General features: G+C 37.7%; 1 protein-coding gene across 6 annotated transcripts in view; it reads left to right on the top strand.

Moving 5' to 3' along the window:
* Positions 1–27,214, top strand: part of PHKA1 (phosphorylase kinase regulatory subunit alpha 1) — a 158,221-nt gene that overhangs the window by 44,811 nt on the left and 86,196 nt on the right. For all 6 annotated transcript variants that reach the window (XM_058714154.1, XM_058714157.1, XM_058714153.1 and 3 more), the window contains exon 14: positions 13,123–13,257. In XM_058714154.1, coding sequence (XP_058570137.1) covers positions 13,123–13,257 — 135 coding nt within the window. The remainder of the gene's footprint in view (positions 1–13,122; positions 13,258–27,214) is intronic.

Raw genomic sequence — 27,214 nt, 5'->3', positions numbered from 1 at the left:
TCCTAGCAGTGCTATTGCTGGGACATAGGGTAGGTCTATTTTTAATATTCTGAGGAACCTCCACACTGCTTTCCAGAGCGGCTGCACCAATTTGCATTCCCACCAACAGTGCAAGAGGGTTTCCGTTTCTCCACATCCTCGTCAGCATCTATAGTCTCCTGATTTGTTCATTTTGGCCACTCTGACTGGCGTGAGGTGATATCTGAGTGTGGTTTTGATTTGTATTTCCCTGATAAGGAGCAACGTTGAACATCTTTTCATGTGCCTGTAGGCCATCTGGATGTCTTCTTTAGAGAAGTGTCTATTCATGTTTTCTGCCCATTTCTTCACTGGGTTATTTGTTTTTCGGGTGTGGAGTTTGGTGAGCTCTTTATAGATTTTGGATACTAGCCCTTTGTCCGATATGTCATTTGCAAATATCTTTTCCCATTCCGTTGGTTGCCTTTTAGTTTTGTTGGTTGTTTCCTTTGCTGTGCAGAAGCTTTTATCTTCATGAGGTCCTAATAGTTCATTTTTGCTTTTAATTCCCTTGCCTTTGGGGATGTGTCAAGTAAGAAACTGCTGCGGCTGAGGTCAGACAGGTCGTTTCCTGCTTTCTCCTCTAGTGTTTTCATGGTTTCCTGTCTCATATTCAGGTCCTTTATCCATTTTGAGTTTATTTTTGTGAATGGTGTGAGAAAGTGGTCTAGTTTCAACCTTCTGCATGTTGCTATCCAGTTCTCCCAGCACCATTTGTTAAAGAGACTGTCGTTTTTCCATTGGATGTTCTTTCCTGCTTTGTCAAAGATTACTTGGCCATGCATTTGTGGGTCTAGTTCTGGGGTTTCTATTCCATTGGTCTATGTGTCTGTTTTTGTGCCAATACCATGCTGTCTTGATGATTACAGCTTTGTAGTAGAGGCTAAAGTCTGGGATTGTGATGCCTCCTGCTTTGGTCTTCTTCTTCAGAATTACTTTAGCTATTCAGGGCCTTTTGTGGTTCCATATGAATTTTAGAATTGCTTGTTCTAGCTTCGAGAAGAACAAAATTGCTGGTGCAATTTTGATTGGGATTGCATTGAATGTGTAGATAGCTTTGGGTAGTATTGACATTTTGACAATATTTATTCTTCCAGTCCATGAGCAGGGAATGTCTTTCCATTTCTTTATATCATCTTCAATTTCCTTCATAAGCTTTCTATAGTTTTCAGCGTACAGATCTTTTACATCTTTGGTTAGATTTATCCCTAGGTGTTTTATGCTTCTTGGTGCAATTGTGAATGGGATCAGTTTCTTTGTCTTTCTGTTGCTTCATTATTAGTGTATAAGAAAGCAACTGATTTCTGTACACTGATTTTTTATCCTGCAACTTTGCTGAATTCATGTATCAGTTCTAGCAGACTTTTGGTGGGGTCTATCGGATTTTCCATGTATAACATCATGTCATCTGCAAAAAGTGAAAGCTTGATTTCATCTCTGCCAATTTTGATGCCTTTGATTTCCTTTTGTTGTCTGATTGCTGATGCTAGAACTTCCAACACTATGTTAAACAACAGCAGTGAGAGTGGACATCCCTGTCATGTTCCTGATCTCAGGGAAAAAGCTCTCAGTTTTTCCCCATTGAGGATGATGTTAGCTGTGGGCTTTTCATAAGTGGCTTTGATGATGTTTAAGTATGTTCCTTCTATACAGACTTTCTCAAGGGTTTTTATTAAGAAGGGTTGATGAATTTTGTCAAAGGCCTTTCTGCATCGATTGACAGGATCATATGGTTCTTATATTTTCTTTAATTAATGTGACGTATCACGTTGATTGATTTGCGAATGTAGAACCAGCCCTGCAGCCCAGGAATGAATCCCACTTGATCATGGTGAATAATTCTTTTTATACGCTGTTGAATTCAATTTGCTAGTATCTTATTGAGAATGTTTGCATCCATATTCATCAGGGATATTCGCCTGTAGTTCTCTTTTTTGGCTGGGTCTCTGTCTGGTTTGGGAATTGAAGTAACACTGCCTTCATAGAATGAGTCTGGAAGTTTTCCTTCCCTTTCTATTTTTTGGAACAGCTTGAGAAGGATAGGTATTATCTCTGCTTTAAACATCTGGTAGAACTCCCCTGGGAAGCCATCTGGTCCTGGACTCTTATTTCATGGGAGATATTTCATAACTGATTCAATTTCTTCACTGGTTATGGGTCTGTTCAAGCTTTCTATTTCCTCCTGATTGAGTTTTGGAAGTGTGTGGGTATTTAGGAATTTGTCCATTTCTTCCAGGTTGTCCAGTTTGTTGGCATATAATTTTTCGTAGTATTCACTGATAATTGCTTGTATCTCTGAGGGATTGGTTGTAATAAATCCATTTGCATTCACAATTTTATCTATTTGGGTCATCTCCCTTTTCTTTTTGAGAAGCCTGGCTAGAGGTTTATCAATTTTGTTTATTTTTCCAAAAAACCAACTCTTGGTTTCACTGATCTGCTCTACACTTTTTTTTAGATTCTATATTGTTTATTTCTGCTCTTATCTTTATTATTTCTCTTCTGCTGGGTTTAGGGTGTCTTTGCTGTTCTGCTTCTATTTCCTTCAGGTGTGCTGTTAGATTTTGTATTTGGGATTTTTCTTCTTTCTTGAGATAGGCCTGGATTGCAATGTATTTTCTTCTCAGGACTGCCTTCGCTGCATCCCGAAGTGTTTGCATTGTTGTATTTTCATTTTTGTTTGTTTCCATATATTTTTTAATTTCTTCTCTAATTGCCTGGTTGACCCATTCATTCTTTAGTAGGGTGTTCTTTAACCTCCATGCTTTTGGAGGTTTTCCAGACTTTTTCCTGTGGTTGATTTCAAGCTTCATAGCCTTGTGGTCTAAAAGTATGCATGATATGATCTCAATTCTTGTATACTTATGAAGGGCTGTTTTGTGACCCAGTATATGATCTATCTTGGAGAATGTTCCATGTGCACTCGAGAAGAAATTATATTCTGTTGCTTTGGGATGCAGAGTTCTAAATATATCTGTCAAGTCCATCTGATCCAATGTATCATTCAGGGCCCTTGTTTCTTTATTGACCGTGTGTCTAGATGATCTATCCATTTCTGTAAGTGGGGTGTTAAAGTCCCCTGCAATTACCACATTCTTATCAGTAAGGTTGCTTATGTTTGTGAGTAATTGTTTTATATATTTGGGGGCTCCGGTATTTGGCGCATAGACATTTATAATTGTTAGCTCTTCCTGATGGATAGACCCTGTAATTATTATATAATGCCCTTCTTCATCTCTTGTTACAGCCTTTAATTTAAAGTCTAGTTTGTCTGATATAAGTATGGCTACTCCAGCTTTCTTTTGGCTTCCAGTAGCATGATAAATAGTTCTCCATCCCCTCACTCTCAATCTGAAGGTGTCCTCAGATCTAAAATGAGTCTCTTGTAGACAGCAAATAGATGGGTCTTGTTTTTTTATCCATTCTGATACCCTATGTCTTTTGGTTGGCGCATTTAGTCCATTTACATTCAGTGTTATTATAGAAAGATACTGGTTTAGAGTCATTGTGATGTCTGTATGTTTTATGCTTGTAGTGATGTCTCTGGTACTTTGTCTCACAGGATCCCCCTTAGGATCTCTTGTAGGGCTGGTTTAGTGGTGACAAATTCCTTCAGTTTTTGTTTGTTCGGGAAGACCTTTATCTCTTCTTCTATTCTAAATGACAGACTTGCTGGATAAAGGATTCTTGGCTGCATATTTTTTCTGTTTAGCACACTGAAGATATTGTGCCAATCCTTCCTGGCCTGCCAAGTTTCAAAAGAGAGATCAGTCACGAGTCTTATAGGTCTCCCTTTATATGTGAGGGCACGTTTATCCCTTGCTGCTTTCAGAATTTTCTCTTTATCCTTGTATTTTGCCAGTTTCACTATGATACGTCGTGCAGAAGATCGATTCAAGTTACGTCTGAAGGAAGTTCTCTGTGCCTCTTGGATTTCAATGCCTTTTTCCTTCCCTAGTTCAGGGAAGTTCTCAGCTATAATTTCTTCAAGTACCCCTTCAGCACCTTTCCCTCTCTCTTCCTCCTCTGGGATACCAATTATGCGTATATTATTTCTTTTTAGTGTATCACTTAGTTCTCTCATTTTCCCCTCATACTCCTGGATTTTTTTTATCTCTCTTTCTCTCAGCTTCCTCTTTTTCCATAACTTTATCTTCTAGTTCACCTATTCTCTTCTCTGCCTCTTCAATCCGAGCCGTCGTGGTTTCAATTTTGTTTTGCATTTCGTTTAAAGCGCTTTTCAGCTCCTCGTGACTGTTCCTTAGTCCCTTGATCTCTGTAGCAAGAGATAATCTGCTGTCCTCTATACTGTTTTCAAGCCCAGCAATTACTTTTATGACTATTATTCTAAATTCACTTTCTGTTATATTATTTAAATCCTTTTTGATCAGTTCATTAGCTGTTGTTATTTCCTGGAGATTCTTCTGAGGGGAATTCTTCCGTTTGGTCATTTTGGATAGTCCCTGGAGTGGTGAGGACCTGCAGGGCACTTCCCCTGTGCTGTGGTGTATAACTGGAGTTGGTGGCTGGGGCCGCAGTCCGACCTGATGTCTGCCCCCAGCCCACCGCTGGGGCCACAGTCAGACTGGTGTGTGCTTTCTCTTCCCCTCTCCTAGAGGCGGGATTCACTGTGGGGTGGCGTGGCCCGTCTGGTCTACTTGCACACTGCCAGGCTTGTGGTGCTGGGGATCTGGCGTATTAGCTGGGGTGGGTAGGCAAGGTGCACGGGGGCAGGAGGGGCAGGCCTAGCTCGCTTCTCCTTAGGTGATCCACTTCAGGAGGGGCCCTGTGGCAGCGGGAGGGAGTCAGATCCGCTGCCAGAGGTTTGGCTCCGCAGAAGCACAGAGTTGGGTGTTTGTGCGGAGCGAGGAAGTTCCCTGGCAGGAACTGGTTCCCTTTGGGATTTTGGCTGGGGGGTGGGTGGGGGAGATGGCGCTGGCGAGCGCCTTTGTTCCCCGCCAAGCTGAGCTCTGTCGTCCGGGGGCTCAACAACTCTCCCTCCCTTTGTTCTCCAGCCTTCCCGCTTTCTGAGCAGAGCTGTTAACTTATGACCTCCCAGACGCTAAGTCGCGCTTGCTGTCAGAACACAGTCCATCCGGCCCCTCCGCTTTTGCCAGCCAGACTCGGGGGCTCTGCTTGGCTCGCAGGCCGCCCCTCCGCCCCGGCTCCCTCCCGCCAGTCCGTGGAGCGTGCACCGCCTCGCCGCCCTTCCTACCCTCTTCCGTGGGCCTCTTGTCTGTGTTTGGCTCCAGAGACTCCGTTCTGCTAATCCTCTGGCGGTTTTCTGGGTTATTTAGGCAGGTGTAGGTGGAATCTAAGTGATCAGCAGGACGCTTGGTGAGCCCAGCGTCCTCCTATGCCGCCATCTTCCCTCTCTCCTGCTCTAATCTTTATTATTTATTTATTATTTCATTACTTCTGCTGGTTTTGGGTTTTGTTTTTCCTTCTTTTTCTACCTTGTTTAAGTATAAAGTTAGGTTTTTATTTGAGATTTTTCTTGCTTCCTGAGATAGGCTTGTATTGCTGTAAATTTCCCTCTTAGAACCACTTTTGCAGCATCCCAAAAATTTTGGACCACTGTGTTTTCATTTCATTTGTTTTATGTACTTTTTTATTTATTCTTTTATTTTCTGGTGAACCCATTCATTGTTTATGTTGTTTAACCTCCAAGTATTTATGGTCTTTCCAGATTTTTTTCTTGTGGTTGATTTCTAGTTTCATAGCGTTGTGGTCAGAAAAGATGCAAGGTATGACTTTGACCTTTTTAAATTTGTTGAGACTTGTGGCCTAATTGTGATCTATAATGGAGAATGTTCCATGTGCACTTGAGAAGAATGTGTATTCTCCTGTTTGGGGATGAAATTTTCTGAAAATATCTGTTAAATCCATTTGGTACAGTGTGTCACTTATAGCCACTGTTTCCTTGAAACCCAGTCTTTATTAACCACCCCCCAACACTTTAGGTATATGGTGTCATAGTCTACATCCTTTTATTTTATGAATCTGTTGACTGAGTTTTACAGAAATACTTATTTTTACTGCTTTTGTAAGTAAAATAATTATCTTACTACTTTTCATACTCTTACTTATGGTCTTTCCACTACTTTCTTGTAGAGCTGGTTTAGTGGTCATGAACTCCTTTAGTTTTTATCTGAGGAACTCTTTATCTCTCCTTCTATTATGATTGATAGCCTTGCTGATAGAGTATTCTTGGCTGAAGATTTTTCCCTTTTAGCATTTTGAATATATCATGCCACTCCCTTCTGGTCTGCAAAGATCTGCTGAAAAATCTACTGATAGCCTTATGGAGTTTCCCTTGCATATAATTGTCTTCTCTCTTGCTGCTTTTAAAATTATTCATCACTAATTTTGCCATTTTAATTACTATGCCACACTAATTACTCAGTGTGAACCTCCTAGGGTTGATTTTTTATGGGGATTTCTTTGCCTCCTGGATGTGGATATGTTTCCTTCTCCATATTAGGGAAATTTTCAGCTATTATTTCTTCAAATAAATTTTCTATGTCCTATTCTCTCTCTTCTTCTTCTGGGATCTCTATAATGTGAATGTTATTACCTTGATGGAGTCCCTGGGTTCCCTAAGGCTATTCTCAGTTTGCATAATATTTTTTTCCTCTCATTTTTTCAGCTTAATTATTTTCCATTACTCTGTCTTTCAGGTCAGTAATTTGTTTTTCTACTTCCTCTAGCATCCTATTTATTCCATCAAGTGTATTTTTTTTAATTTTTTTTAACGTTCATTTATTTTTGAGACAGAGAGAGACAGAGCATGAACGGGGGAGGAGCAGAGAGAGAGGGAGACACAGAATCGGAAGCAGGCTCCAGGCTCTGAGCCATCAGCCCAGAGTCCGACACGGGGCTTGAACTCATGGACCGTGAGATCGTGACCTGAGCTGAAGTCGGACACTTAACTGACTGAGCCACCCAGGCACCCCCCATCAAGTGTATTTTTAATTTCAGTTATTGTCTTCTTCATCTTTGATTGGTTCTTTTTTTATCTCTTTGTTAAAGGTCTCCCTGATGGCTTCCACTCTTTTCTCAAGTTCAACAAGTATCTTTAAAAGACCATTACTTCAAATTCTCTATCAGGAATTCTACTTACATTTGTTTTACTTAAGTCTCTTGCTGTGATTTGGTCCTTTTATTTCTTTTGTAACATATTCCTCTGTCTCCTCATTTTGTCTAAGTCTCTGTGTCTTTTCTGTGTGAGGAAAGTCACTTACTTCTGTTGTTCCTAATGATAATAGCCTTATGAAGAAGAGGTCCCATAGTGTCTTGCTGTGTGGTGTCCCATTCCCTAGGACCTGGAACTTCAGGAAGGATTTCTTATGTGGGCTGTGTATGCCCTACTCTTGAGTCCTGGCCTCTTTTTCCTTTAGTCAAGTTGTCTGCAGGGGCTCTCTTTGCCTATTGTTGTCAGTGTTTGGTCCCTAGCTGGGTGGAGCATATTTTAACAAGGTATGTACCTGTCAGCGTGCAAAATGAGACCTGACACTGGCACTGGAACTTTAGTCCCACAGAACATGTGGATTGGGAGATAAGGTGTTGGTGGGGTTTCCACCTGTGTTCTGGGGAGGGGACCTGCAACGCCATGACTCAGGCAAGTATGACTGGGAAGGGCAGATCCACCCAAATATGGGAATGGCAGGATTTGGTGTAAGCAAGTTAAGTAGCAAGTTTCAACACTGCTGGTTCCTGCCAGTGGCCATGTATTTATGCTGAGTGGTGAGCGACAGAAATGGTACCTTCCAGCTCCTTTATTCCTGGAAGGGTCTCACTGTGATCACTCAGGGACATGCTCTGAGATGAGTAAATAACTCTCCCTCTCATTTGTCCCCAGTGTGTTTCATACTGCTGCTCCACACTATATCCTGCTGGTTGTTTGTCGTGGTCTCTTAAAGGGCAGGGACTCCACTTCCTAATGCCCTCTGGGTTCTCCCAGAGCTGAAACTGCTAATTTTTAAAATTCCAGGCTTTAAGTCCTGCTGGTTGTAGGAATTCACAAAACTCATCCCCTCTTGCTTTCAAAGCCAAGTGTTATGGGGATTTTTCCTCCCCATTTGGGCTCCTCGGTGTAATAGTCTGTTTTTTGCTCTTCTCTGTGCCCCCGGCTCCCTCCCCTCTACAGATGGCCACAGTCCATTTTGCTCCCAAACTGCATCTTTGACCTTTCTACCTTCTTCCTTGTGGCCTCTTCCCTACCTTAAGTTGTGGAGTTTGTTCTGCCAGTTTTCAAATTGTTTTCTGGGTTATTTACACTGATGTGAGTGTTATCTAGTTGTATCTGTGGGATGAGACAATCTTTAGGTCCCCCTAGTCTGTCATCTTCTCAGCCTCTTCCATTCTGCATTTTCTGATCCTATACCTGGTCTACTAAATTCTACTGGAAAGAAATCACACAAATCAGCAGATGGTAGCATTGTAATTCTGAAGTCTCCAACCCAGCTAGGCCCACAGTGCCTCCTGTTAGTCCTTGTTCTTACTGTTACTCAGCATTTTCATTCTTTTCAACCACTATTCTAAACCTTCTGTTTTCAAGCCCATCCCTTGTTTTCATCCTTTTTCTTGGCTTGCTACCAAGGTTAGATATCTTAATCTAGCTAGATAATGTTAATATTATGATCACTGTCTGTTTCCCAACCCTCCACCACAATCTTAACTTATATCTTCACTTATCCTTGTCCCCTTTTCTCCAGTCGCAAAAAAGGTGTTTCTTCTCCTCTTTAAGACCAACTCCTCCTTCTAATGCTTGATCCTATCCTCATCCCCAGCCTTCCTAGAAACCTACTCTTTCCTCTAATCTTCAAACTCTTCCTCTCTTTTGGCTCTGTTTTTTAGTTCATTTACATACCTGTCACCCTTTAGTAATCCTGTCTTTCCTTTCTCATCCGAATTTCTGCTTCTTTATATTCCATGCATTCTGCAGTCCTTTCCAGTGTGGCTTATTACTCCTCTGAAAATGCTTTTGCTTAAGTTATTGAAAAATTCAGTAGATATTTTTCAATCCACACCATAGTAGATCTTTCTGTTTCATTTGTTGTTTATCTTTCCAGAAACTCTTAACTCACATGCCTTCTGTGATACCATCTCTTGGATCTTCTTCAACCTGGATTTTGCATGTTTCTGCCTCATTCTGGGCTTCCTCTTCTCTTTGACCCTTAATTGTTGGTATTCCTAGGACTTATATCCATAGACCTTCTTACTCAGAATATTTGTTCTGGTCTGTCAGGCTCCTATTCCAGACCTTCTCCCTTTCCCTACCTCCTCACTTCTTCCCTCTCAGAAGATGACTTCACTTCCTATATCATAGAGAAAATACAAGCCTTGAGACAAGAACTCCTCATTCCCACCCCAGGCTTTGTTATCTGCCCATTTCTTATATGTTGAACTTTCTCAAGGTTGTATTCTGGGTTCTCTTATCTTTTTCTCTAAGTATTCTCCTTGACCCATCTCATCTCTTTGTATGCTAATGACTCCTGAATCTTTATTGCTGTCCTTTAAGACAGCCCCACTTGGATGTCTCACATTCACTTCTAACTCAGCATGTCTACAGGTACATGTCTAGTGGCTCAGTCAGTTAAGAATCCAATTCTTTAAATTAGCTCAGGTCATGATCTCACAGTCATGAGGTCGAGCCCCGCATTGGGGCTGAGCATGGAGCCTGCTTGGAATTCTCTCTCTGCCCCTCCCCTGCTCATGCTCGCTCTCTCTCTCTCTCTTTCTCTCTCTCTCTCAAAATAAATAAATAAACTTAGAAAAACTCAACATGTCTTGGGGTGCCTGGGTGGCTCAGTCAGTTAAGCATCCAACTTCAGCTCAGGTCATGATCTCACAGCTCGTGAGTTCAAGCCCCACATCATGCCATGCCAGCTCAGAGCCTGGAGCCTTCTTCGGATTCTGTGTCTCCCTGTCTCTCTCTGCCCCTCCCCCACTCACACTCTGTGTGTGTCTCTCTCTCAAAAAATAAATGAACATTAAAAAATTTAAAAAAAAAGAAAAACCCGACATGTCTAAAATTATTCAGCTGCACCCTCCTACTACTATATCACCCATGCCTGCTTTTCTCCCTATATGCCTGTGTCATTAAAGGCACACACCATTCTCAGTTCCACATATAAATTCCTGGGGAATCATTCTCAATATCTCCCCCTCTCTCACCTCCTATATTCAATCACTTAACAAATCCTGATTTCTTTACCTTCTAAATGACTCTGAAATCCATCTAGTCCTCTTCAGTGCCGATGCCATGATCCTAATCTAGGTAATCAACATCTCTCACTTGCATTACTGCAATGGATTTTTAAGTCTTCAGTCTAGGCCCACTACAGACTATCAGCTTATTCTTTAATCATCAACATTAATATGCTTTTTAAGGTACAGATATGGACATATTATTTTCCTGATTACAACTCTACAAGGGTTTCTGTTGCCAACCTCCTTCATATGGCTTATAAGGTCCTTTAGGATCTGGTGCCTGACCCTGTCTCCATTGTCATTTTTTACATGGCTCCTTCACACTTCATGCTCCTGCTGTAAAGAGCATTATATAATTCCCATATCTGCCTTGTTCTGTGCTGCCTTTGAGCCTTTGTTTCTGCTTTTTCTTCTGTCTGGAACAACTTCTCATATTTTTACCTTCACCTTTGCCAGATTAATTTCCATTCAGCCTTCTAGCAGAACTCAATGTCAATGTCATTTTCTCCAGGGATCATGCCTATCTCTGTATGCCTAGCATTTGGCAGTGCCTAGCACATTGGTGGCATTTTCTAAATGTTTTTATAAAACGTAAAGTATAAAAAGAGCTCAACTGTTGGGGTTGAAACTATTCCTAGTGCCCCAGAGTGTTGCTCAGTTGCCTCTCTTTCAGTCCTCTCTACTCCTGCTACCAATTGCATTGCCGTCTGCAGGTCCCTGAAGCTTAGTCGAATGAAGTTTGGAAATCATTACCCAAGGATAAAATTCAAAATCTTTAAAGTGGCACATATACCCTCCATAAAAATCTAACCTCTGTCTGCCTTTCCAGATTCTTTTTTTTTTTTACCATCATGCAAGGTATTTTATGCTACAGCAACATTGAAGTGTATGTAGTTTCCCCCTCCCCAATACATACACATTCTTTTTTCATTTCCATGTTTTATGACCATTGTGTACCTTCTACCTAAAATGGATTTCCTGGGGGCGCCTGGGTGGCTCAGTCGGTTAAGCGGCCGACTTTGGCCCAGGTCATGATCTCGCGGTCCATGAGTTCGAGCCCCGCATCGGGCTCTGTGCTGACAGCTCAGAGCCTGGAGCCTGTTTCGGATTCTGTGTCTCCCTCTCTCTGACCCTCCCCCATTCATGCTTTGTCTCTTTCTGTCTCAAAAATAAATAAACGCTAAAAAAAATTTTTTTTAAATGGATTTCCCCATTCCTATTCCTTTCTTTCTCCTGGCTAACATTCATTCTTTCAAATTCAGCTTAGATATCAACTCTTCCAGAAAGCCTTTTCTGAAACCACTCCCTACCAGTCCCAGACATTACAGGTGTTGTATTTGGGTGGCTTATAATGTTTTGTGCATATCTTTATTTACATAGCAGCTTAGTTTATAATCAGTTTATGTGTAATTCCATTACACTGTAAGCTCCTTTAAGAGAGAGACTAACTTATCCATCTCTTTATCCCTAATGCCTAGCATAGTACCTCATCCACTTAGGTGCTTAATAAATGTTTGTTAATAAATGAATGGATGACCACATGTGTTTTCCTGGACTTTCCTTAGCTGCATTATCATTCTTCCTTTGTACATTTTCCCTGGAGAATCTGTCATTTTTGTGTTTTTAGTTCTAAGTAATCAAGATTGTGTTATGTCCAGGGGACCCTATGATCGCTGTATCCTGCATTTCCTGACCCAGACCACAGTAACACAATGCCATGAGGCCCCCAAGATAGAAAGATACACACAAAAGATAATGGCAAAGATAAAGAAAGTGGCACTCTGTTAACTAGGTTTTTGCCCCCGATGCTCAACATAGAAAATGCTAGTCAGCTTGAATGAACCAAATGGTACCTTTATTTTCCCATTATCCAATTCAACACATCTACCAGCACTGGAGGAACAAGATGGTGCATGTTTGCCCCTGGTGCTTAGTGTCAAACTAGCTGAGGCCCCACTTGGATTATTAGCCCTCAACCAGGTATCTGTCCTCTAGAGGGAGAGTAAACAAAAGAGTCAGGGAACTGGCCTGGCCTCTTGCTTAGTGAGTATGATAACCACTTCACAGACATGAATATAAAAGGAAGAAAAGGGAGGGGCGCCTGGGTGGCTCAGTTGGTTGAGTGTCCGACTTCAGCTCAGGTCATGAACCCGCGGTTTGTGAGTTTGAGTCCCGCATCAGGCTCTGTGCTGACAGCTCAGAGCCTGGAGCCTACTTCGGATTCTGTGTCTCCCTCTCTCTCTGTCCTTCCCCTGCTCATGCTGTGTCTCTCTATGTCTCTCAAAAATAAGTAAAGTGTTAAAAAAATTTTTGAAAAGGGAGCTGTCCAGGTTTGGCAGGCTCAGAATCTACAGAAGTGGTATCCCTGTCCCCCAACTCCCAAAAGAACCACACACAATTTTATCTATGGTGCCCCAGTTCTATATTCTGAGTTTACCTTGTCTTCTACCATTCTCTAGCTATACAGTAATTCTTATTATTACCCTCAAAATCTGTCTGGTCTTAAGGGTATGGATAAGAAAGAGCCTTGGAGAAGCAACTATTACCAAAGCTATAACACAGCTCACATTGGATTTTTTTTTCCTACTTACACATGGAATCTCAGACATAAAGAGAGTGTGGCAATCTCTAGGAGCACATAGGTACTTAGCTAAAAAAGCAGAACCTAATTGTCTAGTCAAGAGATCCTTTTAGCTTTTTCATTTAGGTAACAGTGTTATGTACCTAGCATGGTATGTGTTTCATAAAAGTTCCTCAATAACTATTGATTTCCTCCCATTTTCTTTCTCTTCCCTTCAGAAGAAATTATGTGGCTTGAGAGATTTTTAGGTTCCTATTAAAATAAAAGTTTCTATTGACCTCATCTTTCTTTCTTTCTTTCTTTCTTAGTTTCCATTCTTGCTGAGACAGAAGAAATCAAGGCCATTTTGAAGGACAAGGGAATTGATGTAGAGACCATTGCTGAGGTATACCCTATCAGAGTACAACCAGCCCGTATTCTCAGCCACATTTATTCCAGCCTAGGTAAGGAAACTGGCCTTAATAATCATTATAATAATCAAAGCATTATTCAATACAGGCTGATTTCTTTCCTTTTTATTTTTTCTTGGTTTTGTAACTGCTTTATTCAACTGGATCTGAAAAGGAATTTGGAGTCTTTGGAACCTAAGTTTCTAACCCAATATATCCTGAGAAGGCTTGATAATTTTAGATGTGTTTATGAAGTCTAGTACCTAGGGCATAACTGTTAGCAAACAATATTGTATCTTCATTCCAAGTGCATGCTTAACTAACATGTTCTCCCTTTTCTTGAGACCTATATTTCTGTTTTGAATACATGCTAATTTTAGGTAAAGTAATAGCCAAGGAACTTGTTTTTAGGTCTTTTTATACTTTGTCATGTAATGAATTAGTTGGCAAAATTTTAAAATTTCATTTAATCTAAAACTTATTTTAATTAGTATGCAATTTTTATTTAATTTATGAAACTTTGTGATCGACACATTCATCAAATTACTACAAATTACAGATTTATACAATTTGTTACAGATTTTACATTAAAGAAATTACTATGCTGTTAACTGAAAAAACAAAGAAAGGATCTGCAAAATTTTCTAAACTACCCTTTTGGAAGACTGAATAATGGCCCCCAAAGGTATCTAAGTCCTAATTCCTGGAACCTGTGAATATTACCTTATATAGCAGAAGAGATTTTGCAGGTATGATTAGTTTAAGGAGCGTGAGATGAGGAGGATTATCCTGGATTTTCCAGGTGGACCCTAAATATAATCACAAGTGTCCTTATACAAGGAAAGCAGAAGGAGTTCATAGTATAGAAGGTAGGACATGTGACAACAGAACAAGAGATTGGAGTGATGCAGCTATGAGCCAAAGATTTTTAAGGAATGCCCACAGCCTCTAGTGGTTAGAATTGAAAAGGAACAGATTCTCTCCTGGAACTTTCAGAAGAAATCGGCCCTGTTAATACCTTGATTTTGTTTTTATTCTTGTAAGACTCATGTTGGGCTTCTGACCTCCAGAACTGTAAGAGAATGAATATGTGTTGTTTTAAGCCACTAAGTTTGTGGTAATTTGTTAACAGCAGGAATGGGAAAGTAATACAGATTTTGGTACTGAGAAATGGGGTGATGCTGTAACAAATATATACAAATGCGGAAGTGGCTTTGGAATCAGGTAATGGATAGAGGCTGGAAGAATTTTGAGTCACATGTGTCATATAGTCACAGCAGGAGATTGTTAGCTGAATTGTGTCCTATTATGTGGAAAACACAACTACAAATTATGAACTTGGATATTTAGCTGAGGAGATTTTCTAGCAGAGTGTTGAAATCATGACCTGGCTTTTTCTGGCTGCTTATAGTAAAATGCAAGAGGAAAGAGGTAAATTGAAGGAAGAGCAGTTAAGCAAAAAGGAACTAGGACTTGATGAAATTCTCGGATTGGAAAAGATGATAAAATTAGGAGATTTACTGTTAGGAAAGCATGCCCTGGAAAAAAAGGTCAAGGTTATGGCTGGACAACCTTTTGCTAGTGCTTCAGAAAGATCAAAAGGTCAGTGTATTCATTTACACAGTGGGCTCTTTAAAGAGAATAGGCTGGTGACTCGTGGATTCCCTCAACCATATCAGCAGATCTAGGACTAGAGATATTATTATACAGGAAAGATCTTGGGAGAGGACCCTCTTGGCTAATGGCATGAACCCCCATGACATATATGTAATACAAAGTTTTTGAGAATGTTCTACATGCGGAAACAATGCCAAATTGGACTGAAAGGGACAGAGAGAGGTCAAGATTAAAGGAGGATATTGGACTTCCCAAACTCTATAGCCAGAAAGCAGGCTGATAAAACTACTAAGCTTTAAACAAATGCTACTCTTCAAGAAAAAGGAAGTATGACTTCAAGGGAGGTGCCTTGGGCTCAGATGGCAGAGCCTAAAACCACAGAGGATTACTACCATGCCTTGAAACCTAATGGAGTTTGCCCAGTTAGATTTTAAAAGCCCCAAACAGGGCTGTTGACTCCTTCCTTCCATTTTCTCCATTTTGGAATGAGAATGTCTATAATTTGTATTCTATGCCTGTATTTTGAGAGAATATAACTTATTTTCTAGTTTCAAAGGTCCACAGGTAGGAATTTTGCTTCAGGATGTATCATACCCAGATCCTCACTCATACCTGATTTAGATGATGAGACGTGGGGCTTTATGAATAATGATATTTAGAAGGTATTTTGTACTTCAGTTGATGCTGTGATGTGTTGAAAGTTTGGGGAATGTTGGGGTGGAGTGAATGCACTTTGTAAATTGGAGGGATATGAATCTTTAGGGGCCAGAGTATGGACTGTGGAAGGCTGAAAAATGGTCCCCAAAGACATCCAGGCCCTAATCCCTGGCACCTGTGAATGTTACCGTATATAATAAAAGGGAGTTGACAATGTGATGAAACTAAAGAGATTGAAATAGGATTATTCTGGATTATCCATGTGGGCCCTAAATGTAACCATAGGTGTCCTATTTATAAGAGGGAGCCAAAGGGATATCTGCCTGTAGAAGCAGGACATGTGGGGACAGAAGCAAGAGATTGGAGTGATATGGCTGCTAGCCTTATCCTCTAGAAATTGGAAGAGGCAAGGAACAAATTCTCTAGAAGGAACCAGCCTGCTGACCTTTTAATTTTGATTTTACCTTATAATACCCATAAGGCTTATTTTGGACTTCTGACTTTAAGAGCTGTAAGAATTTAAATATGTGTTATTTTAAGCCACTACATTTGTGGTAATTTGTTATAGCACCAGTTAGAAATTAATACAATGTTAAATCAAGCCACAAAAGGGCAAATTTATAAATAAAGATTCTATCCTAGATAATGGATTGCCACTTAGAGAACCAGAGCCTGGCTTTTGTATATATATATATATATGTGTGTGTGTGTGTGTGTGTGCGCTTTGTGTATATGTGTGTGTGTGTATACTTTTCTTCTTCACCAAGAATGGTCTGTTAGTAATTATAGCCAAGCCAAATCTCATACAGCTCAAAACCAGTTTCCTTACCTTTTTACTAACACCTATTTCAGAAACTCAATTTCTATGGCAGTTATGTAGATCTCAACTGAGATGGAATCAACCAAGGAGGAAAGGACCAACAGTCAGAGGTGACTTTTCTCTATCTCTCATAGGCACTCATAATTTATGCCAACAGGGCCTTAACTCTTAGAGCTTTTAATACTGAATATGACTCTTGGAATATACAGATTTCTCCCTTCTTCCATCCTAGCTATAAAGTACAAAGTCCCTTTTCTTTTTTTTTTTTTTTTTTTTTTTTTTGGGTCATATGGTAGTTTATTTTTTTTTTTATTTTTTTTTATTTTTTATTTTTTTTTTTATTTTTTAATATATGAAATTTACTGTCAAATTGGTTTCCATACAACACCCAGTGCTCATCCCAAAAGGTGCCCTCCTCAATACCCATCACCCACCCTGCCCTCCCTCCCACCCCCCATCAACCCTCAGTTTGTTCTCAGTTTTTAACAAGTCCCTTTTCTTTTTAATTCAAGTGCAAAGTTGAAATTTTGTAAAGAAACTTTACTTTAAAAAGGGGGAAACTAAAATGTAAACATAGAAATTAACAAGTTTATTGACTATAGATCTCAGATCCTAGTTAATTTCTGAGATGTAGCCACAGAGTAGCTTGACTATTACAAAATACTGAGCCCTTTACTCAACCCTATCTGAGATAAATTCCAAGTCAAATTTCTGAAACTTCTGAGATTAATTTGGGTTGATGCTTTACAAGCTGGGATGGATATCCCACTCCTTCCCAGAACCAGACTCCTGGTTTTTATCTTTTTGGCCATTCCCTCTAGCCTCAGACTATAATGTGCTCCTAGTTTCCAGGTCCCAGTCTACTAAATATTTTGACATAAGGAAGGTATTTCTCCATGTAGCCCAAATCTTATTCCAAGATCAAGTATTAGTTGATCTTGTAGTCACTTTCTTTGACCCTCTTAGAAAGTCCTTATGGTTTGGAGTTCATGCAAGTCCTGTTGTCGCCTTTGACCTGATTCTTTCTGGCTCTCACTCAGAAGATGATAGGTTACTTCTTCACATTTATTGCTCTAAATTCACCATAATCTTACTAGGATATAGGTAACTTCCAAGCTCTGGGCCATCATTCTTGGAATCTACCTGCATCACATCACATCTCTCCAACAAACTGAAGCAAACTCCCTGCTGGTCACTTTTTCAAAGCCTATACTTTGTTTGGGGCCTCTTACTAAGCTATTATTTCCTAGTCACAGGAAATGAAGACTGATGGATCTTGAGTTTAATGAGTAATTAACCATTACAGGGACTCAAGTTAACAAGTTGCATTTATTTTCCAAATATGTTTTTGTGTTTGCTTCATTCATTCTTTCATAAGAATCTTGCTCACTTATGTACCAGGCACTGGGCTAGATGCTATAGGCAACATAGACACTTACCCAGTGAATTATAGTGCAGCCTTATAAATGTTATAGTAGTGGTGTTATGTACAAAGCACAGGAGAAAGAGGATAGATTTGTCTGGGAAAGTCAGGAAAGGCATGATACAATAACTTATCAAATGAGTGACTCTTCAAATTTTTAACATTGTAACAATTTCACAATTCCAAAATTGCTTGAAGCATACATCAAGTGAGAACTGTACTACCACCAAAAAAAAAGAGAAATTTCTTTACCAGGCATAATCATGTATATATGTTAACTAAATGGGAATGTCTGCCTCACCTCAAACACTGTACTTCATGTATTTCAGTTCTATAATATCTTTTTTTAAATATTTTTAAAGTATGAGGTTAATCAACTTTAGGAACATAATAACTTCATGAATATTAAACTTAATTCTTTATATAGTTCTAACTCTTTCCTAATCTGTTAGTGTGCATAAATACATTTATAGTTATATTTAATGTGTGCATATTAACTTGTTTTTTTTCACTTATTCTTTCTTGTAAGTTTGTTTACATATTGAAAGAACTATGTATTACTCCATCAAATTAAAGTAATTATTGCCTTTTTATTAGGTACTTGAATTGTTTCCCAAGTTTTTATCCTTCTGTGAATGCCTTTGTATAGGCTTTCATACATATACTCCTGCTTCTTTGGAGCATATTCTCAGAAAAAGGGATTCTGGATAAAAGAGTATGGACAACCTTGTGGCTCTTGTTTTGTGTTGCCAGAGTATTCTTTACAAAGACAAACCAATTTTTAGTGACATCAATAAATACAAAATATACCTTTTTATTTTTACTACCCCACTAACATTGAATTTTTATCATTTTTTGTTAGATTAATAGTTTTATCACACATGCTATTTTAATTGCCTTTCTTTAATTCCCAGTGAGGATATGCACTTTTTTTAATTTTGCTTTACTTTTTTTTTTTTTGAAATTGTGTCTCCTATTGCTTGTATATCTAGCAGGATCTGTACATTTTCATATATATTTATCAGTTCTTTTAAGTATGCTTTATGGTAGGCTTTTATCAATGAAGTTTGTAATGTACATATATATTTTGTTTTGTAACTTTCTTTTAGATAATTATTTTCTTGCCTTTGTGCAAATTTTTGAACATCAAATGCATCCATTTTAGCATATATATATATATGTATATATATATATATATATACATATATATATATATATATATATATATATGTTTCATTTCTTCAGGAATTGTAAATTTATCTCCTAGTTTGATTTGAATAGATGTACTATTCTCATTCTTCAATTTTCATAAGTAGTAAGCTATGATTACAAATTGATATGTACTATGGTTTCACTCTTATGTGGATCCTGAGAAACGTAACAGAAACCCATGGGGGAGGGGAAGGAAAAAAAAAAAAAAAGAGGTTAGAGTGGGAGAGAGCCAAAGCATAAGAGACTCTTAAAAACTGAGAACAAACTGAGGGTTGATGGGGGGCGGGAGGGAGGGCAGGGTGGGTGATGGGTATTGAGGAGGGCACCTTTTGGGATGAGCACTGGGTGTTGTATGGAAACCAATTTGACAGTAAATTTCATATATTAAAAAAAATGAAAAAAAATGAAAAAAAAATAAAATAAAATAAAAATAAAAATAAAAAAATAAAATAAAAAAATTGATATGTACATACTGGATGCAGGGAACTGAAAAGTAGAGCAAAGCACAAAGGAAAAAGATAAAAGTCCCCTATAATTCTATCACTCATAGGAAGCTATTGTTTTTGTTTTGGAGTATTTGCTTCCAATCATTTTTTTATAAAATATATACATATATACACACTTGTTTTTAGAAAAATGGTGTCCAAAAGAATAGTCTTTGCAACTTGTACTTTGCAATTTGTACAATTTTTTTAATGTTTATTTATGTATTTTGAGAGAGGGAGAGAGAGTGAGCAGGGAAGGGGCAGAGAGAGAGAGGGAGAGAGAAAATCCCAAGGAGGCTCCACACTGTCAGCACAGAGCTCAATGCGGGACTTGATCTCACGAACCAACCTGAGCCAAAATCAAGAGTCGGTTGCTTAACTGACTGAGCCACCTAGGTGCCCCACAATTTGTTCTTTGCAATATAATAATGTGTAATGAACCCTATTATATTTTCTTAAATAACCTCCTACAACACTATTTTAATATCTGTGTTAGCATAATTTCAGGTTTTTAGACATATAGGTAATAAATTGTTTTGATAAATTAAGTTGCCTTTTTTTCTATTTATTTTGTAAATTATTTATTGATATTCTTTTACCATTTTACTACAGTTTCTTATTAGTTTAGACAATATTTTTTATTTGAGAGATGCTAACACTGTCTTCCACATGTTATTGGAATGTTTTGCTATTTTATTATTTGCCTTTTAATTTTGTATTTGATTTTGACATACAAAATTTTTATATTTCTTCATAGTAAAATTGTTTCCTTTTTGGTTTCTTTGCTGTTATCCTTAGAAAGATAAACTCATTGCTAGGTCAGATACATTTTCACTGTATTTTATTTCTTTTTAGTCACAATTTTACATTTAACACTTAGTCTAGAATTTTAATTTTCATTTATCTTATGATGTAAGAATCATAACTTGTTTGCTAAATAGCCAGTCATTCCAGCACTATTGACTGGATAGTTCATATAAGCACTGTTTTGAAATGTCACCTTGATCATTTACTGTATATACATAGATTAATTAACGTGTGTGTGTGCGCACGTACATACATGTGCATGTGTGTATGTTTCTGGCCTTACTTTTTGGTGCTGTTGGTCACAGTTTCTTCTTTCTTAGCACTATACTTTTTAAGTTATCAAGCTTCAGACTCTTTAATAATTGGGAAAATGTAAGATAAAACAGCAATGAAATAGAAACTTTTGCCCATCCATTTTACAAAAGTTAAGATTGATAATATCCAGTGCTGGTGAATATGTGGAGAAACGGATACTCTCAGCACTCCTGGTAGTAGTGTAAATCAGAGGCAATTTGGCATTACCCATAAAAAAATGTTAATGCACATATTTTTGACTAACAACCTTACTTATAGGAATTGATCCTATATAATACTTATACAAGTGCACAAAGATATAGATATACAAAGCTGTTCATTACAACATAATTGGTAATGGCAAAACAACAGTTAGGAGCAACCTAATATGTATGAATAAGAATGGTTGAATTATGATATGTTGTGACACAATTAAAAAGAATAAAGTAGACTTTGTGATTCCAGCTGTGAAATTGCTTATATTGGACTAATCTTCATACTAAGAACAACTACAATGGCTATATTTTAAAAATAAAGGTGAGGGATGCCTGGGTGGCTCAGTTGGTTAAGTGTCCGACTCTTGGTTTCAGCTCAGGTCATGATTTCATGGTTCATGAGATCAAGCCCCATATTGGGCTCTGTGCTGACAGTGCAGAGCCTGCTTAAGATTCTCTCCTCCCTCTCTCTGTCCCTCACCTGATCATGCACACACTTTCTCTTTCAAAATAAATAAACATTTTAAAAGTAAATAAAAATAAAGGTGAATGAGGGCATTAGAAAATAATTAAGACAGCTATAACTTGAGCAGCCAAAAACCTGAAAAGAAGAGAACCTCAGAAAACTAAGCACTACTCTCTGTACAGTTTCCCTTTGAGACATTTGCTGAGTTTTAAGTTGTGCTCGCATGGAATGAGAGGCCAAGAAACCAAGTATAAAGTCTCGCTGCTAGGAAAACAAAAAATTTATTTCAGGACCTTTCTTTGTGGAAGAGACTGTGATAAACACTTCAGGCTTTCAGTTACATCCCTGAAGGATAAGCTACACCCTAAAAGTAAAGGCAAATCACTAACAGACCTATTCTTGGAAAGCCTAAAACACAAAGCCTAAAATACAATCTTCTCAATCCCTGATTGGACTCAGGTTGCCTGCTTGTAGTGTAACTGCCTTCCAAAATAAACTAAACCACTTCTGGAAGAAGATAATACCCAGAGCCACTACGATTCTTTGTACAATGTGTTCAGCACTGAAAATATATAATATATGCTAAGAAACCAAATAAACAGAAGCAAAAATAAAAAATACAATTAAAATAGATACACAGACTTCTTTTTAATGTAGTATTAAAAGTTCTAGTCAGGGGTGCCTGAGTGGCTCAGTTGGTTAAGCATTCGACTCTTGACTTCAGCTCAGGTCATGATATTGTGGTTTGTGAGTTCGAGCCACACATTGTGCTCTGCATAGACAGCGCAGAGCCTGCTTGGGATTCTGTCTCCCTCTCTCTCTGCCCCTCCCCCATTTGCTCTCTATCTCTCTCAAAATAAAATAAACTTTAAAAAAGTATACTTCGAAAGTTCTGGCCAGAGCAAGTAGGCAAGAAAAAGAAATAAAAGGCATCCAACTCAGAAAGGAGTAAGTAAAAATGTTTGCAGGTTATATGGTTTACATGTAGAAAATCCTAAAGATTCTAGTTTTTAAAAGTTAGAATTAATACAGCAAAATTGCGTGATACAAAATCAACATGCAAAAACCAGTTGCATTTTTATACATCGACAATAAACAATACAAAAGGAAAATTAAGAGAAAAATTCCATTTACAATTGCATCAAAAAAATAAAATATTTTGGAATAAATGTAACCAGGGAGGTGAAAGATTTGTACACTGAGAATGATCAAATGTTGATGAAAGAAATTAAAGAAGACACAAATAAATGGAAAGATGGCCATGTTCATGGATTAGAACATGTCAATACTATCCAAAATGATTGACAGATTCAATGCAATTCCTATCCAAAACCTAATTATATTATTAGCAAAACTAGAAAAATTCATCCTGAAATTTATATGGAATCTCAAGGAACCCTAATACATTCCTGAAAAAGAAAAACAAAGCTGGAAAACTTAATATTAACTGATTTTATAACTTACTACAAAGTGACTAATAAAATGAGTGCACTACTGGAATAAGGACAGATCTGTAGAAAAATGAACTAGAATAAAAATCCCAAAAAGAAAGCCTTGCAGATGCAGTCAAATATTTTTGACAAAGATGCCAAGTCCATTCAATGGTGAAAGGGTAGTCCTCAAGAAACCATGCTGGGGAAACTGGATACCCATGTGCAAAAGAATGAAGTTGGACCCTTACTTTACACCACATACAAAGATTAACTCAAAAATGGATCAAAGACCTAAACCTAAAATTATACAACTCTTAGAAGAGAATAGAGGAGAAAAGCCTCATAACATTGGATTTGGCAATCATTTCTTGGATATAACATGAAAAGCACAGACAACTAAAGAAAAATTAGATAAATTTGACTTCATTAAAATTAAAAACTTATTTGTATCAAAGGCTGCCATCAACAGTGAAAGGCAACATGTAGAATGAGAGGAAATATTTTCAAATCTTATATCTGATAAAGGATTAATATCCAAACTACATTGAGAACTCCTACAACTCAATAACAATCAAACAATCCCCCACCAGCCGTCTATTGATTCATTGCAATCCCTATAAAAATTCCAATAGCAGGGCACCTGGGTGGCTCAGTCAGTTAAGCATCCGACTTCAGCTCAGGTCATGATCTCACAGTTAGTGGGTTTGGGCCCCGTGTTAGGCTCTGTGCTCGCACCTCAGAGCCTGGAGCCTGCTTGGAATTTATCTCCCTCTCTCTCTACCTCTCTCCTGCTCATGCTCTGTCTCTCTCTCAAAAATAAATAAATGTTAATTTTTTTTTTAATTCCAATAGCGTTTTTCACAGAAATAGAAAATATAATCCTAAAATTCATATGGAACCGAAAGACCCAAATAGCCAAAGCAATCCTGAGAAAGAACAAAGCTAGAAGAATCACACTTCCTGATTTCAAACAATATTACAAAGCTATAGTAATCTAAACAGTATAGCACTGCACAAAAGTAAACACATAAGCAAATAGAACAGAATCAAGAGCCCAGGAATAAATCCATGCATATATGGTCAACTAATATGTGGCAAGGGAGTCAAGAATACTCAATAAGGAAAGGATAGCCTCTAAGAAATGTCACTGGGAAAACTGGATATCCACATGCAAAATATTGAAATTAGACCCCCATCTTACACCCTCACAAAAATTAACTCTTAATGGATTAAGAACTTAAATGTAAGACCTGAAACTGTAACTCTTGTAGAAGAAAACAAGGAAAAATCTACTTGACGTCAGTGTTGGACAAGATTTCTTGGATGTCACACAAAAAGCACAAGCAACAAGAGCAAAAAATCAACAAGTGAGACTACATCAAACTAAAAAGCCTCTGCACAGAAAAAGAAACAATCAAAAAATGAGAAGGCAATATATGGAATGGGAGAAAATATTTCCAAATCATATATCTGATATGGGATTAATATCCAAAATACATAAGGAAAAAAAACCCAAAATGTATAAGGAGCTCTTACAGCTCAATAGCAAAAAAGCAAACAGTTTAAAAGTGGGGAGAGGAATTGAATAGACATTTTTCCAAGGAAGACATCCAAATGGCCAGGAGGTACATGAAAAGATGTTCAGCATCATTATTCAACAGTGAAATGCAAATCAAAACCAGAATGAGATGTTACCTCACACCTGTTAGAATGGCTGTTATGAAAAAGAAAGAGAGAACAAATGCTGGCAAGGATGTGGAAGAAACAGAACCCTTGTACACTGTTGGTGGGAATGTAAATTGATATAGCCACTTTGGAAAACAGTATGGATGTTCCTCAAAAAAATAATGATAGAGTTACCATATGATCCAGCAGCCCTACACCTGGGTATATATACAAAGGAAATGAAATCACTGTCTCAAAGAGATATCTGCACTTACATGTTGATTGTAGCATTAGTCACAATGGTCAAGACATGGAAGCAATCTAAATGTCCATTAGCAGATGAATGGGTAAAGAAAATGTCATATATATACCAAACTCCTAGAAACAGGGTAAAATGAGTACCAGGGGATGAAGAGTGGAGGAAATGGGGAAATGTTGGTCAGAAAGTACTAACTTTCAATTATAAAATAAGTAAGCTTTGGGATCTAATGTACCTTATGGTGACCATAGTTAACAATACCATACTGTATACTTGAAAGTTACTCTGAGAGTAGAGCTTAAGGTTCTCACAAAAACAATAACAGAATGGCAGTTATGTGAGGTGAAGGACTGTTCAGTAACCTTATTGTAGATGTTTAACAACACCTATGTGTATCAAACCATTACATTGTACACCTTAAACTTACACAGTGTTTTATGTCAATTATATCAATAAAGCTGGGGGAATTTTATTTAAAAACCCAAACCCGATTAAAAAGGGCAAGGGACTTGAATACTTATTGCTCCAAAGAAGATATACAAATGGTCAGTCAGCACATTAAAACAGCCTCAACGGAGCACCTGGGTGGCTCAGTCAGTTAAGCTTCCAACTTTGGCTCAGGTCATCATCTCGCAGCTTGTGAGTTTGAGTACCGCATTGGACTCTGTGCTCACAGCTCAGCCTGGAGCCTGCTTCGGATTCTCTGTCTCCCTTTCTCTCTGCCCCTCCCCCACTAGTGCTTTGTTTCTCTCAAAAATAAACACACACACACACACACACACACACACATACATAGAGCCTCAACAACACTAATCGTTAGGGCAATGCAAGTCAAAACCCCAATGAAATATCACTTCACACTCATTAGTATGGCTGTTATAAAATGAATCAATCCATCCATCCATCAAGAAAATAACAAGTGTTGGTGAGGGTGTGGAGAAATTTGAACCCTTATGCTCTGTTGGTGGGAATATAAAATAGTGTAGCTGTTATGGAAAACAGTATGACAGTTCCCTATAAAATTAAATATAGAATTGATCCAGCAATTCCACTTGTGTATATATACCAAAAAGAAGGGAAAACAGGAACTGAAATAGATTACTCACCAGTATTCAAAATAGCATAAGTCACAATATCCAAGAAGTGGAAATAACCCACATGTCAATTTACTGAATGAATAGACAAAATTACATATATATGATATACATGCCACATATATATTATTATAATTTTACATATATTAATATTTAATTTATAAATTTATGTATATTTGTATGTATAAATGGACTATTATTCAGCTTTAAAAAGGATGGAAATTCTGAAATGCAAAAACAGGGATGAACCTTGAAGACATTATGCTAAGTGAAACAAGCCAGATGCAAAAGGATAAATATTGTATGATTACACGTGTATGAAGTACTTAGAGCAGTCAAATTTATGGAAAAAGAATATACAATGGTGGTTGCCATTAAAGGATTAAAGGTTAGTTGCCAGAAGGAGAGGGTAATGGGGAGTTATTGTTTCATAGGTATGAAGTTTCTGTTTGGGATAATGAAAAGTTCTGGAGCTGGGTGATAGTGATGGTTGCAGAATAGTGTGAATGTAATTAATGCCAGTGAACTGTGTATTTTAAATGGTACATTTTATGTTGTATATGTTATAGTACAATAAAAAAACAAAAATTTTAAATATTTTAAAAAAATACATAATTCACATTTCTGGAGTGGTCAGCCAAAACTTGTATAAACTATGATGTATGTTCAGAAATAGACTTAGAATTTCACTATGAAAAAAATGAAGTTTAAAAAAGGATCAAATAGAATTCAAAAAATAAGAATACAATAATTGAAATTGGGAATGCAATAGATAGTATCAGCACCATATGAGAAATAGCAGAAGAGAGAATTGATGAACTGAAAAATAAATTAGTAGAAAATATTCAGATTAAAGCACAAAAGAGAGAGAAAACAATGGAAAACTGAAAGAGCATTAAGGGACAGATATAGTGGAATTTCTGGAGTTCAAGAACAAGAGGAAAGAATGGAACAGAAAGTGTATTTGAAAAAATAACGACAAAAAGTTTTTCAAAACTGACCAAAAGTATCAATTCACATATTCAAAAAGGCTAAAAATCTGTTAGCAAGATAAATACAAAGAAAAACAACTTACACATTTAATAATCAAACTTCTGGAAACCAAGACAAAGAGAAAATCTTAAAAATATCCAGAGTTAAGAAAAGATACATTGCTTTCAAATGAACAATGATCAAACTTCCAGCTTACTTCTCAACAAACTAATGAAATCCACAAGACAATGAATGACACCTGTAAATTACTGGGAGAAAATAACTGTCAGACTAGAAATTGATATCCAGTGAAAATATCCTTCAGAAATAAAAGTGATATAAAAGCATGTTCAGATAAATAAAAACAGAATGTATCACTAGCGGACTCATACTAAAAGAAATACCAAAGGGAGTTCTTTAGGCAGGAAAAAAAAAAAATGACCCCAGGCAGAAACATAGGGATGCAGGAAGGAATAAAGAGAAAAATAAAGTGTAAATAAAAACACTATTGACTGTTTAAGGAAACACTAATAACAATGCTTTGTGGATAAAATAACAAAAGAAGAAGTGAAATAAATGACCAAAATGCCTG

This window comes from Neofelis nebulosa, chromosome X (assembly GCF_028018385.1).
Source record: "Neofelis nebulosa isolate mNeoNeb1 chromosome X, mNeoNeb1.pri, whole genome shotgun sequence".
In the NCBI taxonomy this organism is placed as follows: domain Eukaryota; kingdom Metazoa; phylum Chordata; class Mammalia; order Carnivora; family Felidae; genus Neofelis; species Neofelis nebulosa.
This window is presented reverse-complemented; position numbering and strand designations above follow the sequence as displayed.